The 16,665-nt window shown below is 44.5% G+C and overlaps 1 protein-coding gene across 2 annotated transcripts in view; it reads left to right on the top strand.

The window, feature by feature from the left end:
* The window catches only part of DNAJC5B (DnaJ heat shock protein family (Hsp40) member C5 beta), a 530,315-nt gene that overhangs the window by 484,242 nt on the left and 29,408 nt on the right, over positions 1-16,665 (top strand). For both annotated transcript variants that reach the window (XM_078687231.1, XM_078687232.1), the window contains one exon: positions 12,557-12,770. In XM_078687231.1, the coding sequence (XP_078543357.1) occupies positions 12,557-12,770 (214 nt within the window). The remainder of the gene's footprint in view (positions 1-12,556; positions 12,771-16,665) is intronic.

The raw sequence follows: 16,665 nt of genomic DNA, 5'->3' as shown, positions 1-16,665 counted from the left end.
TACCAAGAACGAACAGGTTTGCAGTGGTGGCTCCTCCGCTAAAGCAGAGGAGCGCTGCCCCACTAAATTGAAGTAGCAAATGAAAGGAAAAAAATAAAAGGATAATAACTAGTGTTATTATCGTATTATTTTGCCCTCCTGCTGCAGCAGTTTGCGTGAGGGGGTGAGGCTGTAGAGCAGGGGAGGAGTGGTATATCGCTCCTAAGTGTGCAATGACTGTTTGGTGAACCCTCTAGAGCTGCACAAAACAGTCATGCACACTTTCACTGTTCTCCATGCAGGCTGCATTAAAGCCTGCATGGAGAATATGCCCACCCCTCCAGCCCCTGGCTGAGCACCATGTCATGGCACTCATACCAATCACAGCAATGCATTGCAGCATTTTGATTGGCTGCGGGGAGCGTGGGAGCCTGGTGCTTCCTGCTTCCTGTTTCTCCCAAGAAGCCAGGAAGAGGAACAATGGAGAGACAGCGGCGTCCGGGAGGTAAGTGATTTTTTTTAACCCAATCCCCTGCTCCTTTTCCCCCACCCACCTCACTGCTGCATTCAGGGAGCAGCTGCGACTGCAGGTTTGGGGTTCTGGAGGGGATAGATTGACCCTCCGACCAGCCTGAGTTAGATTCAACAAAAGCTTCTGAGTGGAGACCAATGGAGAGGGCAAGCCGCAATCCATGATTGTGTAGTCCACAGCTTGTCCATGGGCTGTGGGAGGGAAGAATGGAGCTACAGATCGAGCCCTCAAGAGCAGTCACGAACAAGGAAGGGGGCAGGGAAGGGCCAACGAACAAGTGCCTGTCCCACAAAGGTTTCCAATTCATCCTTCACGTCCACCTTACTGGAGCCAGAACTGGCAGTAGGCTAACCGGTCTAAGTTCCAGAACAAATGCCGCGTGCAATAGAAGTGCGCAACCTGGACCAAGGGAGAGCGAATCTTTAGAGCCTCAGGGGTGATATCATCCTGTAATACTGCCCCTAACATAGTAAACCTGGGCACTCAGGAAGCACTGACATCCCTGAGGGTACTATCGTGGAATGTTGCTGGTCTAAAGAGTAAACTTAGTTAATTCCACTGACTGGGGGTCTTTCGTAGGCCCGTTTGACCTATGTCTTTTCCAGGAAACATGGTCTAGGGAGGACGTGCTTTGGCTGGGTTTTGCAACCTTCTCAACGGACGACACTATTAGGAGAAGGGGTATACCATCCAGTGGACTTTGTGTATGGGTAGGTACAAACTTGGGATGTACGGCCAAGAGCATGGAGCTTCCCTCCAAATATATCCTGTGCGTTCTAATCACTTTTACCCCTAAGGTCAAAATAGCATTGGTTAATGTTTACTCTAGTCCTGTAAGAATAGGTCAAGAATCCTTGACAGTGGACCAATTGGCATCTCTTCTTTCCGCTATTATGGACAGCGCCTATTTGGTCATGGGGGTGAATTTAATTGCCAATCTGAGGCCCTGGATGACACCCATGGCGATGTTGTCTGTGAAGAAGAGAGGCTATTGGATATTCCAGAACTGCATATTCCTCCCATTTGGACCTGGTCCTCAAGATCAAATCCCTCACTCTGAACTACTAGTAAGGGCTTGCAATGGGCGTACAAAATAGGACTCCCATGAGATGCACACTTTTAACAGGGTGGGACATACTTCCTTGATAGACTACATCCTGGTAGAAACTAGGATATGGCCAAGGGTTGTAGACCTTGCTGTCCTTCCCAGGCACAACAGCAACCATAATGGATTGACTCTGGAGCTACTGGTCACACGAGCTGGATCCCCAGCTAACTCACCACCAGATGATAGATTAACACTCACAACTAATAGGAGAAGAATACGCTGGCTGCTAATGCAACAATTCCCTGATATGATGGCTGCCCTATATGTGGTTGTTAGCTCTTCCCTACTGGGTGTAAACAAAGCTACAACAGAAGAAGGCACACTTACCTCACTAGCAGGGGTTGCAAAAATCCATAATCAACTCACTACAAAACTAGCGAGTATATTCAACCCAGACAGCATCCCAGAGGCCAAGGAAGCCCCTGCACTCCTGTCATAGTCGTCGGTGTTGGGAGGCAAAATTGGCATTGCTGAAAGTTCTTAAATCTAATGAGAGGCTAGGAATAAAATCCAATCGGATTTATAACAGATATTTTGATTATGAGCCATGAAGGTTTCTAGTCATCAATGCATGTATACCCACTTCTCAAATAGAGTCTCTCCTGCAAATAGGAACTAGACCTCTGAAACTGAATTTAGCAATACCTAAAAGTAAAGTTGGATTAAGTGTGAATGTTTCGGTCTCTGTTGTAGTATATCCGTGATCACATCTTCAGGACTGAACATTTGTGTGAAGATCCAAGCGCCCCCTAAAAATATTTTTAAAGAAACAAGGAGTCCAAAAAATCAAAACTTATAAAAGCAGCTATTAAGACATACACCTGAAATAAGGTGACAGAGGTCTATGTTGAAAGTTGTCTGAATAGGCCGCCATCACCAATTGTCTAATTCTACAGCATTAAACAACGTTGATCTTCCAAAGTTAACCTGTATGTCAAAGTTGATTGGTGAGTTTGAGAGTCAGAAATCTAAAGTGAGGAAGAGGTTATCCCTTCACCAAGTTATAAATACAATCAAAGGAAATATCAAACTTGGCTTGCTAGTTGGTGAGTCAAGGAATGGCTTGAGGTAATGAATGTCTTCTAACTTGAAGAAAGAAATCTGTAATGGTCCAACAAGAAACAAAGTTTCTACATCAGCTTGTCAATATGTTTCTTTTGAAAAGGCCACAGTTTTACACTAGACATGGGGTTGATACAGTCCGGAAAATGTCTTCCTCTAACCTTGGTTATATTGTATGAAAAAAGGTAAATAGTGATCTTTGTCGAACTCCTCAAAATTGCTGATCAATTTAACATCTACATATTTTATCAAAGAATTGATGGAAAATATTAATGAACATGCCTAAAGGGCAATCGAGAGACCAATGACCGAAAGATTGTTGCTCGGAAGAAGTAGATGCAGTCTTAACTTGTACTTCAATATGTCACACAGTTATAAATATATTTGGTCGCTAATGCTGAGATATTACTTTAGTACAAGTAAACTGTAAGTTCATTATGGGGAAGAAAATAACTCTTCATTTCCTAGAGTAGGTTACAGAAACTGGTAAGTGCTGTTGAAGATTACAGAAACAAGTAAGAGCTGTTGATACAAAGATGTGGGTGACACTAAAAGGACCACTTTAAAAGCATTTAGACATTAAATCTTCAGAGATTCAACAAGTATAATTGTCGCACGCATATATTCAATTCAATGACGCAGTGTGTGATGCAAACAATTGCCATCAGCCCTTGAAAGCATGTTTTCGCCAGAACCATAAACAAGCTTTTTCAGATTTCAACTAGAGAAGGAAGTGAATCATCAGAGACAACAAGCAGGTACATTAAGGCAATCTATCAAGAAACTAGTTACCTCTATTGATATTGACAAAACGTCACACCAAATAATGAGCCTAATTTATACTTTGGTGTATACCAGAATGGCGGAGGTCATTACTTCTGCCACCCTGGTGGAGTACTGTCCCCCATATTTAAAGATTTCAGCACCTCTGAATGCACTGAAAGTTGCTGAGAAGCTGTCATGTTTATGCAGCAACTCAGCAAAATTGTTTGTTTTACAAAACCAAGGAGTTTGTTTTTGTAAAGCAACGTAAAGTACTAACGGCCATGACACCCTGAAAGCTTTTTTCCCAGGGTGTGAGGTTTATTTTCTTTTTTTCTTTTCAGGGACCACAAGGACTTTCCTTTGCAGTCCCGTACAGCAAAAAGTACATGATACAGTCTGATGCACTCACACCAACGGCCCCAAGTCTGTCTGGCCATTGATGTGAAGGTTTCCAGTTCTGAAGAAATCGTAGAAAATTATTTACGGGGTGGGCAAAAAACAGTGTCTAACTTTTTCGATGACAGTATTAATAAAGTTTTTGTGGAAATGTTCTTCCAGTGCCCTGAGGAATCCATTCTTTTCATCTGGCATTTGGAAAGAGTCCAATATTGTTTATTGGTTATTTTTAAGGAAAACAAGAGGTAGATTTGTGGAGTGTGTCCATTAAATAACAAACAATTGGGTAAGATCAAAGAACAGCTTTTCTTGAAGGACGGTCTGCAGACCAAAGCACATTCCACTTCTAACTTCACTGCTTCCTCAAATGTTCAAAACGTTTAAAAAAATGATAGTGAAAAAATACGTCAGATCCAATAGAGCAAAGCCATGAAACAGTGTCTCAGACTATCATGAACTTGCAAAGACAGACTTCACCATACGACAACAACCGAACGTAAGCAGAACTAGATATTTGAAGCAAACACGCAAAGACAAGGTCCTGTGAAGTGTACTTCAAGATCCCAAAAATACAACCATGGTACACCAATAGACACACTTTTAGGAATGAACTACTAAAAAGTACTCTAGCAAATATCACACCATAGTTGGTTATTAGCATTCAAACATGACCTTTTTTCCCAATGAAATAAACTACAACTACCAACCCACTGGAATAAAACACAATGAGGAGGCTCCAACACAGAAACACAGTACATTGCCAAAGCAATAGCAAACAGTGACAACATTCATCTTCCATAGGATTGGGAGAGAGAAATGTACATCATTTTTACACAGATTCACCTAGACAGACAGACATACTCCACACACTCCAGCAGGCATGTGCTCTTAACAAAGGAACTACCTTGAATACAACTGTGACTGATACAGATGGAATGGTGTGGCCGGGCTCTGCAGATGGCTACAGTAGGAAGGTTGTGTAGCACTTGTGTGTGATATCTCAGACAGGTTGTTGATTGCCGCAACAGAACTGAAATATAAACGTTATACCTAATTGGATATGGCAGGATAAGAGATGCAGCTAGAGTGGGCTCTTTTTCATGCATTACATTGTACCATGGAGACAGAAATCAAGGAGAATTTCAGGAAGCGAGCTGGATGGCAGCTTTCAAGTGTTTACTTTCAGCTAGTAGTTTTAGAAAAAAGAGACAGAAGTTATACCGAAAAAATTAAACAAATGGATGCTTGTGGGATTTTGTACTGTGAGCCAGGCAAGCGCCAAAACAGGTGAAGGATCGAACATTTCCTTGATTCAAACATGCAGTTATGTTATGTGTATTTGTAAAGCACGCTATCACCCTTAAGGGTATTCTGGGGCTGCGCAGGTGTGTGTGCCTAGCCCTACCTATGGTAGGTTGGTTAATTGAAACACCAGATCTTCAGCATCTTGCATAATTCAAGAAGAGAGGAGGAGGCTCTGATGTGGTGTCAGGGCCGGACTGGCTACCGGGCAGTTAGGAATGCTGCTGAGCTGGGGGCTGATTTCGTTAATGGGGACCTGCGTGAGCGTGACTGTATTTCGAAGCTCACGCAGGTCTCCATGGACTAAATCAGCCCCCACTGCAGTAAAATCTGGCAGCAGCTCGGCAGCATTCCTAACTGCCCGGTTGCCTGGGAGGCCGTTCCATGGTTTAGAAGCAATGAAAGGGAACACCCATCCTCCTGATCTGGTTCTATTTATGCTTAGGATGTGTGTGATGAAGAGTCCTGTGGAGTGGAGGTGTCTGGGTGGTTGGTGGAAGAATATGCACCTGTTCTAGTAAGTGGGGCCTAAGTTGTTTTGATCACTATGATTGGTTCATTAAGAAAACTGAAATGCAAAAGTTTGGCATTCTTGCAATAAGATATGACACTTTTCATGACACAATGCAGGCTATTGTCAAGGACCAATTCACAACTTCCATATTTCTTGTGCAGTACATGGAGGTGGGGTAAATTCAAAATCCGCCTCACTTTTCAATTACTTTAGGAAATGATTTTATAGTGTCTAGTGGCTAACACTTCCTTTTCAACAGTGTATCAGAGGTAACTAATCATATTTGCTATTTGCTGTGATGAAGTTGATGCACACACGTTTGCATATATTTGTCATACAGTTAATATATTTTACATTTTACAAGACACACGTCTCATAGTTTTGGGGTGAGGTTATTTCTCCATATTTTTCACAAAGTGCTGTGTATCATTTGTGGCTTTTCTTATTAGGGATGACCACTTCTCTCGAGGGCATTATGGATGCTGTTTCTTATCTGAGATTTTCACCTACAAATCATTATTTTCAGGCGTTTTTGGCTATCTAGTTCATTTGTAGGCCAAGTAAGACTACATTGTGCCGAAAGCTTTAGGGATCACACAAAAGTTCAGGACTGGAGCAGTGTCCAAAATTGTTTATAAGAAGGTGGTCATTCTAGTTCTTATATTAACCCTGACAAAGCTTTGTTATTGTCACTGTCTTAAAAATGTAGACATTAAAATGTTTCAACACATAAAACCAACAGAAATAGAGACAATCTGCCAATATCTTGAATCCATGTAATAAGGGATTGATTTGCATGAACAACAGCATACAAAATATCATGTCACAGAAGTGAGCAACTGAATCTATCTTCAGTGCCACTCATGTTAAACAGGTTTCTTAAAATTTTAATTTACGCAGACTGTGAGTCAATATTTGGAAAAAGTGCCCTCTCACCTCTAGAGGACCCACATCTGTACTGACCCACAGTTACCATTTCAACAATATAAACAAACAGGGTGTGACAAGAAGGACACGTCTTTCAAGCCCCCCTTTCAAGCCCTATTTCAGTGAATGTACTGACTCAGGGGTGGGTGGTGCCCAAGGGGAAGGGCAATTAGTGAAATACGGAGCAGCTGCTTCAAAGCTGCTGCATGTTTTTACAGTGCAGGTGGCATGCTGCCTACAACTTGAAAAAGGGAGAGAGATCACCTGCAGGGATAGTTGTAGGGGGTTGCAGTGGGTGCCTGCCCCTACCAGTATAGGGGCATCTGGGGGGTCCATGTGACCCCCTTTTCCCCCTCCAGAGTCTGCCTTCAAGAGATGCACCGACAGTGTACCACTTTTTTTGTAGTGCATTGATACAGCTCCTACTTAGAGTCTATTTGGGTCTGCGCTGTGCTCTACAATGTGGCACAGAGGCAAAGAGATTCCCTCATTTACATAGGGCCATGCACCCATGCATATGAGGGAACACCCTCTCATGATAATAGCATTTGGTTACTTCATTATTGGCATATTTGGTTTACTAGTAAGTCCCTCGTACAGTCCACTACCTATTCCCGGGGCCTCTAAACCGAATGCTACTAGTGGGCGCAAAGCACTGATTGTGCTACCCACATGGTTAGCCCTCCGAAAGTGTCTCAGGCCTGCCACTGCAGCGCCTGTGTGTGCAGTTTGTAACTGCCATGTCGACCTGGCAAATACACCTACTTTCTGGTCCCAAACATTCCCCGTTATAACTTGTAAGGCACACCTAAGGATGGCCCTAGGGAGCCCCAGGAGATGGGTGTTGTGTATTTAAAAGGTGGCACATGTGTTTTTAAGTTTTACATGTCCTGGTAGGGAAAAGCCACCAAATTCCCTTTTCACTACAGCAAGGTCTATCTCTCCTATAGGTTAGCATTGGAGCTGCCCTGTAGCATTTTACACAATTATCTTCCAAATAGGAGCGGATAGAAAATTGGAGTTTGGTGTTTTTAGATTCACAATTTAAAAACGCATCTTTTAGTGAAGTTGTTTTTTAAATTGAAGGTCTGAAAATGCCACTTTCAGAAAGTAAGCATGTTCTTACTTTAACCATTCAGTGCCTCAGTCTCTCCCTAGAACACATGTCTGGGTTGGATGACAGTTGGGCTTTGTGAATTCACTCTAGACAGTCACGAAAAAAGGAGCTGAGGTGTTCCCTGCATATCCTGATGGCCCATCACCTGGCTGATGGGTCTTTCTGGGCTAGAGTTGTGGAAGGGGTTGACACTTGCACATGGCCTGTCTCCACACAAAAAACTGCATATCTCCCTGTAGTGTGTCTGGAGCCAGCACCAGGAAAGGCAGGGTCTTGTGCATTACAAAGACCTTTCTTCGAAGTCTCCCTACTTCAAAGGCCAAAATGGGTATACGTACCCGACTTCTGACACCATAACAGGGAGAAAACACTTCTGGACTGAGGAAATTCTGCCAGGATGAAGAACTGTTGGACTGCCAGGAGGGACTGCCACTTTGCTGCTTGCTTTGCTGTGTTGACCTGCTGTCTGCTGCTTCTTGCCTGGAAGTGAGAGGACTGAGTTGGGCGTGCCTCATGTTGGAAGTCTCAGGGCCATCAAATACTTCACCTGCATCTTGCAACCAGCAGCTGGGCTCCTCTGCTGTGAGTCTTGACCTGCCATGTGGGGCCAAGCCCAGTCCTGGACCCTTGGAGGTGATTCTGGTGCTGTAACCAAGAAATCGATCCATCGATTCCAAACGTCACTTTGGAACTGGTGCATCCATGCGTACTCGCCGCTTCCTGCACTCAAGCTGTGGTCCCCGCTTGCTGAGGGTGTGAGGCAATGACCATGACTTACACTGCAGCCCTGACGGTGCCTCAGCCCCACCAAAGTACTGCAGCTGCATGAGTCTCAAGCACTGCTTTATTGAAGTCCATAACGCACTGCTCCGATGCAGCACCTACGGCCTGGTGGTTCGACATTACCCCTCTGGAAATTAGGCACTGTACTGTGACATCGACTCATCTTCGATGCCACATTGCCTTTAGGACCTGAGGTCTCACACCAGCAACCAACTCATCGTCTCCTCTGCACCCTGCATCGTCCCCGAGTATTAGAAGCTCAACAACCCTGCACCGCCTCCATGAACTGACGCATCACTTTGCTACAGTGGCGGCTCACCTCCTTTGAGCAACACATCGTCCCCAGGCACCAATGTGCCAGTGACCCGCATAGCACTAAGGAACCGATACATCATTGATCTTTGCAACGTCTCACCTCCTCTGTGCCTAGCACCATCTTTGACTTTAGGGATACATCCAAGTCCGTGCGACTCCTGTAGCTGGCCAACGTTGAGGATGAGCGTAGGTAAACTTAGTGTGTACTACACTTACGCTGACTAGTGTGTGGGTCCCTACTTGGACAGGGTGCAAACAACTACCAACTAAAGACCCCATTTCTAAAAATAGCACTGACGCTACATGTGTATGCTAGCACTATCCATTTTACAGAAGGTGGGGCACAAGCATATGGTGCTCCTTTTATAAGACCATTCTGACCCAGGGCACACAAAGTGGACACACATGCCCTTTGTGCCATTGGAAACACAAAGAGAGGATGGACGGAGCGCTGAAACTTTTCAGACAGTCATCACCAGTCACAGATCTGGGTTGAATCCATCATCGTTCTTTAGCTCACTTCGCCACCCCAGTTCAGACACAGCTATATGCAAATCAGTCTTGACCCTGTGCCTCATGGGAACAGTCCAGCCCGAACTGCCAAGCCATGTCTTCCCTGGACCAGAAACAAGCATCCTGGAACCAGTTTCAGGCTAACAGCCATCATCAGCCAAGCTAGCTTGAATCCAGTGGCAAAGTGAGCAAGGGACCCATGTCTGGGCATACCCTGCCCACTTAGAGCGAACAAAGCAAACACAAGGAGATGATGGACGGAGCGCTGAAACTTTTCGGACACTCACCCCCAGTCACAGATATGGGTTGAATTCATCATCGTTCTTTAGCTCACTTCGCCAACCCAGTTCAGACACAACTATATGCAAATCAGTCTTGACCCTCTGCCTCATGGGAACAGTCCAGCCTGAACTGCCATGCCATGTCTTCCCTGGACCGGAAACAAGCATCCTGGGACCGGTTTCAAGCTAGCAGCCATCATCAGCCAAGCTAGCTTGAATCCAGTGGCAAAGTGAGCAAGGGACCCATGTCTGGGCATATCCTGCCCATTTAGAGCGAACAAAGCAAACACAAGGAGATGACTCAACTGCTGGCACTATACGCAGCTCCAACCAATCGTTTTTAAAATGCCATTGTTCCTGTTTGTTCTCTTTAACTAGTGTATTGTTGAAATGGTTTCATAGCCAAATGAAATAAACAATATTTATATGGTATGTCTTTTATAGCATTCTACTTTTTTGGTTTGGCCTGTGGTGCACCACATCTTTACCGGAAGTAAAACAGAGAAATTCAGCTAAACCTCGAGCTGGCAGGAAGTAGTAACTTCAGTCTCTATGTGTTGTGAGCCAGGGAGGGATTACTACATGTGTTTTTGCACAACGCCCTATGTTCCTAATGATAAAGCGGCTCCTTTTCAGGGGCCCCAGGGTGTAGCCCTGCCTGCCACCTGTGAACCCAAGTAGCCACTGCTAAATTAAATTATTACACTTGTAATAACTTCATTTAGCGGTGCAGACATTACTTTTGTGTTTACATGACTTCTGTAGTGTGTAGGTCAGCCCTCTCGGCCAGGCTCCCTGATGATTGGAGAAGGAGGAAGGGGTTGAGAGATGATCCGGGCTACAGAGTGTTGTTTAAAAACACCACTCTGTAGTGGGATGTCTGGATTGCGCATGTGAGTCGCGTAGTTTAAGTACGATCTCTTAAAACAATCACAATGCTGTTTATTTAGCAGACATAATGTGCATGCCTCTGGCACCCAGTATATCTGCTAAAATGGGCCTGTCATTGCACACATCAGTGCATCCAGAGGCCAATCAAGGGCCACACAGAGCACCAGGGGCAGGACGCTTAGCACTGTCACAGCTTTTAACAGGACTGTGCTTTCAGTCGTTTCAAGAAGCTGGGAGAGGTCTTGATGTGGATCGCCCCACTGAAACCTGGCCCTATTGCTCTGTCTGGCTTCTCGTTAGGAATCATGGCTTGATGGTACCTGCTTTGCTGCTGCCATCGAAACTCCAAGTTGTCAGCAAAGTAGGAGAGGTAAGTACAAGAAAAAAATGAATCAGTGTTATTTCTGTGTGTGTGTGTGTGTGTGTGCGTGTGTGCGTGTGTGTGTGAGTGAACATGTGTTTGACAGTTGTTGAGAAAGAATGAGCTTTATGAGTGTGTGTGTTAGGTTAATGTGCTTGAGAGTGTCAATGAGAATGAAAGAGTAAGACTTAATGAGTGAGTGAGTATGAATAATGGAAAACTAGGAAGTGTATAAAGCACTGTCAGTGGGTTAGAATGAGTGAATGGGGGAGATTGTGAGAGGGAAGGATTGAGAGGGTCTTTATCAATGGTGCAACAGATACAGTTGCACCAGGAAACAGAGGCACTGGTGCAGCTGTACCTGTTGCATTATAAAAGCAGCATACCTTTACCAGGAGTTCAAATCAGTGGTACTCTACTTCAGTAATTGTGAGTGCAGGTCACTGATCATGAAAGTGTGAGTGTGCGAAAGTGCGCTTGTGACTGGGAAACAACAAGTGTGAGTGTATGAGTACATTTGTTTGTAAGGGCACCTAAGGGAAAATTTGAAAATAATGAAGGGAATTGCTCCAACTTATCCTGTTTTCTACCTGACCTAGCATGGTAAAAGTGTACACACTGCTTACATTAAAAACTGTGTATGCTCTGTTCCTGCTTTTTCTTGAACCTTGATTGACATAACTGTATCCCTCCCTCTTTAGAGGACTTTGTAGACTACTGCATTGCCTCTATTCATTCAAATTCTTGTTTTTTGCTCTTCTAAACTAGGTAAGGCCTTGCCAAACAAGGCTCTCAAACTTCTCATCAACTTTTCTTGCTCTGTGCTTATCATCGATTATTGTTTCATGTTATGTGCTCTTAAGACAGACTTGCCACTTACTGGCGAGCCAATCCGAGACGTTTGAACATGTAGAACAGTCAATGGAACCAGTTGCTCTGACTATAATTATGGAGTTTGTATTCCGACCAGCTATATAAAACATTTCTTCATCGATAATTTCCGTTTATATGTGGAGTAATACAAACCCTTCTTTATATAATTTATTAAGCTACTATATGAAGATTTTTTTCAAAAAACGAGTTATTGAAAGTGTTTTCATTTTTGCGTAGAATACTTTTTACACAGGAAACGTATAAAATGCTACACCTCAACAAGGCCACTACAGATAATAATTGACACTGATCTACATTTTTACATTACTACACAATAAATAGGTCTCCACTGGTACATTTTAAATGCCCCTTGCACCAGTCAGGTAAGGTGATTAAGCTGGGTGTGGCATCCTACTGCCAGCTTATTTTTAAATCTGAATGGGTATCTACTAAAGGGTTGCACATACCCTTGCGTAGTGCAGCACAATTTTGTCCTGTGCTTGCGGCTTTTCATAACGGTAATGAAAATCAACACAATGCTTTGGGTCACTTTGCGACAGGCAATCGGTCATATAAATAGTTTGGAAAAACCCTTGGGTGTTCAGTTATGTTTTGAAAATGCTTGTTTGCTTAAAGTTGAATGTGATTACAATGCACAAAATAATGACGTGCAAATTTGCTATGTAAAAAATGTTTTTGTAAAAACGCAAAATAAAGGATATTTCAGTATTATGGGTGTTATTATTATGTTAAAAACGGGTGAAACTACAGATGCACTCGTTCACCCATGTCGCTGTGTTTTCTAACAGAACAATCCTTTTTTCCCTCTCCCTCTAGGAAACTTGCACTAAAACATCATCCAGATAAGAACCCGGAAAATCCACAAGCTTCTGATAAATTCAAAGAGATCAACAATGCTCATGCAATACTGGCTGATGTGGCAAAGAGGAATATTTATGACAAGTACGGCTCACTTGGGCTCTATGTGGCAGAGCAATTCGGAGAAGAAAATGTTAACACCTACTTCATGCTCTCCAGCTGGTGGGCAAAGGTGAGGGGTCCTTAGATGCTAATCTCTTCTGAAGGCACCATTTTGTTTCAAAATGCCTGACAATCCTTAAGGGTACTCACTCCGTATACTGTAACTAGTTCTGTCAAACGCGAAGTCACCAGGATCCATGCTATCACGCACATATTTAGATTTTTGTAAATGAAATGCATTGCTGTAAAATAAATCCCAATAAACACAAAATAGGTTATCAATGTAAGGTATACATATTGATTTATTAAATCCTACACATCAAATATATTTTTTTTTAAGTTCAAATAAAGTTTATTGAGCAAAAAGAGGTGTCAATACAAGAAACATGAGCAATACAAAAAAAAAGAAGCAAAATAAGCTAGAGAAACATTGCATAAATAGCAAAACAAAAAGTACACTGGTTATGAAATTCAGGTGAAGATATACCTTAGAAAACAGTAGTAAAATCTGTTATACATGAAAATAATTAGGAACTATAAGGTCAATCAAGGAGGTTTGGGGACTTCTTGCTGAATAGGTGATAAATGAAATGAATGTTTAGCAGAGGCATCAAGGTATAATGTTATAGGGAGCCATAAATTAGTGCGTTTCATCGCCATATGAGGAGGAAAAACAAAGGCAGTATCCAACCTATGATTATGACAAACGTTATACCACCATGCTTTAATCGATATATTCGTAAAATCTTTCCAATTAGCAGTAATTTGTTGGAATGCGACCGCTATCAATAAATCAATTATCCGTACATCAAAAGTGACATGGTCCCAACATGGGGAGAGACTACCCAGAAAAATGTGGATAAAAGTAAAAGGGATTTGGGTGTGAAAAATGTCATTAATTTGGGCCCAAATTCGCTTTCAGAAGTCATGAATGAATGTGCAGGAGAAAAGCATGTGGAATAAAGTAGCAGTGGGTGTAGAGCAAGACCAACAGAGGTCAGGAACAGAGGATAATCTGTTATGAAGCAAATGTGGTGTAAAAAGGAGTCTATTATAAATGAAAAATAGAGTCTGAGTTAAAGTGGCAGATCTGGAGGATTTGCGAATTTTAACCCATAATTTATCCCATAGTGAAATAGGCCAAGAAGTAGCAAAGTCACATTCCCATTGCTCCTCTACCCTAGACTTTGGACGAGGCAAGGGCGTGGTGCGAAGGAATGCGTAGATAAGGGAAGCCTTGGAATGAACAGCCAGAAAAGAGTGAAGTTGTGAGGCGGGAGTAGGAGATGAAGAGAGATTGTGAGAATGCAGAAGCTGGGTATAAGTAGACATGATCGCTTCCTTTAGTATAAGATAGCTACGAGCGAAGGAAGCAGGTAAATCAAAAGAGTGGCGTAACAAGGAAAAAGATAAAAAGGTGGATTGAGAGAAAAGTTGGGAAACCCAAATTAAACCCCTGTGCCTCCAGGATTTCCAATAGAAAGGTTTGCTATTAATAAGGATATTGTTATTGTGCCAGATGGTAGAGGATAAAAAATCAGCAACAGAGGAAGGGGGTGTCAAGGAGGAGGCTAAGAGTAGCTTGACTGTGTATTTATGTATGGGGATAGATTGTAACTGTGGTTTGCGAGAGAAAAATAGAAATTCAGCAAAAGTAAAGGGAGAGAGAGAGAGAGAGAAGTTCTACAGTAACCCAAAGAGGACAAGGTTCATCAGAGTCTCGCAGCCAGAAGGAAGCCTGGCGTAAAAGGAAAGCCCTGTGATAGGTCGGAAAGCTAGGAAAATTGTCACCTCTTTCAGATTTAGGACGTGTCAATCTGAGAAGAGACATACGGGGTTTTTCTTGCCTGACCAGAGAAAAGAAGCAAGAATAGAGTTAATCTTCCTAAAGAACTTCGTGGGAATAGAGACAGGAATATTAGAAATGGTGTACAAAACAATGGGAGATAACATCGTTTTATTAGTATCAAGCCGTCCCCACCAAGAAAGATAGAGTGGGTGACAAATATTTATTTATATGACTTCATTTGCAGAAATAACTGATTGCTTGCGATATCGAAACCTGAAGAAGGCCACGTAGAAACTACGACAAAGCCGCACAACCAAAATGCTGAGAACACTGCTTTTAATTTGACTTCCTGCAGATAAAGTACCTACAAACAAAGATACCTATCCCCATAGAAATCCTCCCTATTTGAGTTTAGTTAAAGGAAACTGTTAGATTTGGGGGTCTCTAGTTGGCACAGGTAGGTCCTTGTGACAAATAGGGACCCTCTCCTCTAGTCAGGGAAAGGGGATTACACACCTAAAATAACCCCCCCTCACCCTCTAGGTTGCGTGGCGTGAGCAGTCAAGGCTTATTTCAGAGGCGTTGTAAGTTAAGCAGTTGTGACCACATACAGTAACCTCGTGACAACACTACAAATGGACACAACACAGGTTTTATATCAAAAATAGGTAAACTTTATTTAGAGTTACCACAATACCATAAACGACACAAATACACACTATGATTACTTTAAGATGGTAGATTTAAGCTTAGTTCAGTTCAGTTCTTGGATGCGACACTCTGCGTCAATGTACCTTAAGTTGCGTTGCGCTTCCACGACAAGCAATGTCGCAGCGATGGGAAATGCGGCTAAGTCAGGTGCAAAGAAAGGTCAAACGGCAGGCACACTCACCGGACAGCACGCTAGCACGCAGCTCCTGGCCCTGGGCTGGGAAACGCTGTAGGTCTCGCCGCCATCATCCATCCAGGAGCGGCTGGAGACTACAGCTCCCAGTGGGCTTTGCGTCTACTTCCTGTGCCCCGCTGTCTTCGCGCCCGGAGGCGCTACAAAGCACAGCCTGTCCCTCGGTGGAGCGGGGGTCAAACGGCAGGCACACTCACCGGACAGCACGCTAGCACGCAGCTCCTGCCCCTGGGCTGGGAAACGCTGTAGGTCTCGCCGCCATCATCCATCCAGGAGCGGCTGGAGACTACAGCTTCCAGTGGGCTTTGCGTCTACTTCCTGTGCCCCGCTGTCTTCGCGCCCGGAGGCGCTACAAAGCACAGCCTGTCCCTCGGTGGAGCGGGGGTCAAACGGCAGGCACACTCACCGGACAGCACGCTAGCACGCAGCTCCTGCCCCTGGGCTGGGAAACGCTGTAGGTCTCGCCGCCATCATCCATCCAGGAGCGGCTGGAGACTACAGCTCCCAGTGGGCTTTGCGTCTACTTCCTGTGCCCCGCTGTCTTCGCGCCCGGAGGCGCTACAAAGCACAGCCTGTCCCTCGGTGGAGCGGGGGTCAAACGGCAGGCACACTCACTGGACAGCACGCTAGCACGCAGCTCCTGCCCCTGGGCTGGGAAACGCTGTAGGTCTCGCCGCCATCATCCATCCAGGAGCGGCTGGAGACTACAGCTCCCAGTGGGCTTTGCGTCTACTTCCTGTGCCCCGCTGTCTTCGCGCCCGGAGGCGCTACAAAGCACGGCCTGTCCCTCGGTGGAGCGGGGGTCAAACAGCAGGCACACTCACCGGACAACACGCTAGCACGCAGCTCCTGCCCCTGGGCTGGGAAACGCTGTAGGTCTCGCCGCCATCATCCATCCCGGAGCGGATGGAGACTACAGCTCCCAGTGGGCTTTGCGTCTACTTCCTGTGCCCCACTGTCTTCGCGCCCGGAGGCGCTACAAAGCACAGCCTGTCCCTCCGCGTCGCGGGACGCGCGCGGGCGGAGCCCGGGCAGAGGGCGGGCCGTCTGTGGCCGTCCGTGGTCATCAGTGGTCGGGCGGGCCACCCCTCTAACATTTTAACTTTGTCAACCTGCCCGTGGTGAGTTTTTCCTACTTTCCTCTCCTGGTATGGCGTCTGCCAATATTGACGTTACACAGGATGACTTCCCTTTTCTTCCCGCTACTTTTGAGTCCTTACTCGAAAATGCATTGACCTTGGTCTCTAATGAAATAGCTGACACTGAACGAAG

The sequence above is a fragment of the Lissotriton helveticus genome, chromosome 4_1 (assembly GCF_964261635.1).
Source record: "Lissotriton helveticus chromosome 4_1, aLisHel1.1, whole genome shotgun sequence".
Taxonomy (NCBI): Eukaryota; Metazoa; Chordata; class Amphibia; order Caudata; family Salamandridae; genus Lissotriton; species Lissotriton helveticus.
The sequence above is the reverse complement of the archived record's forward strand: the minus strand, read 5'-3'. Positions and strand labels throughout refer to the sequence as shown.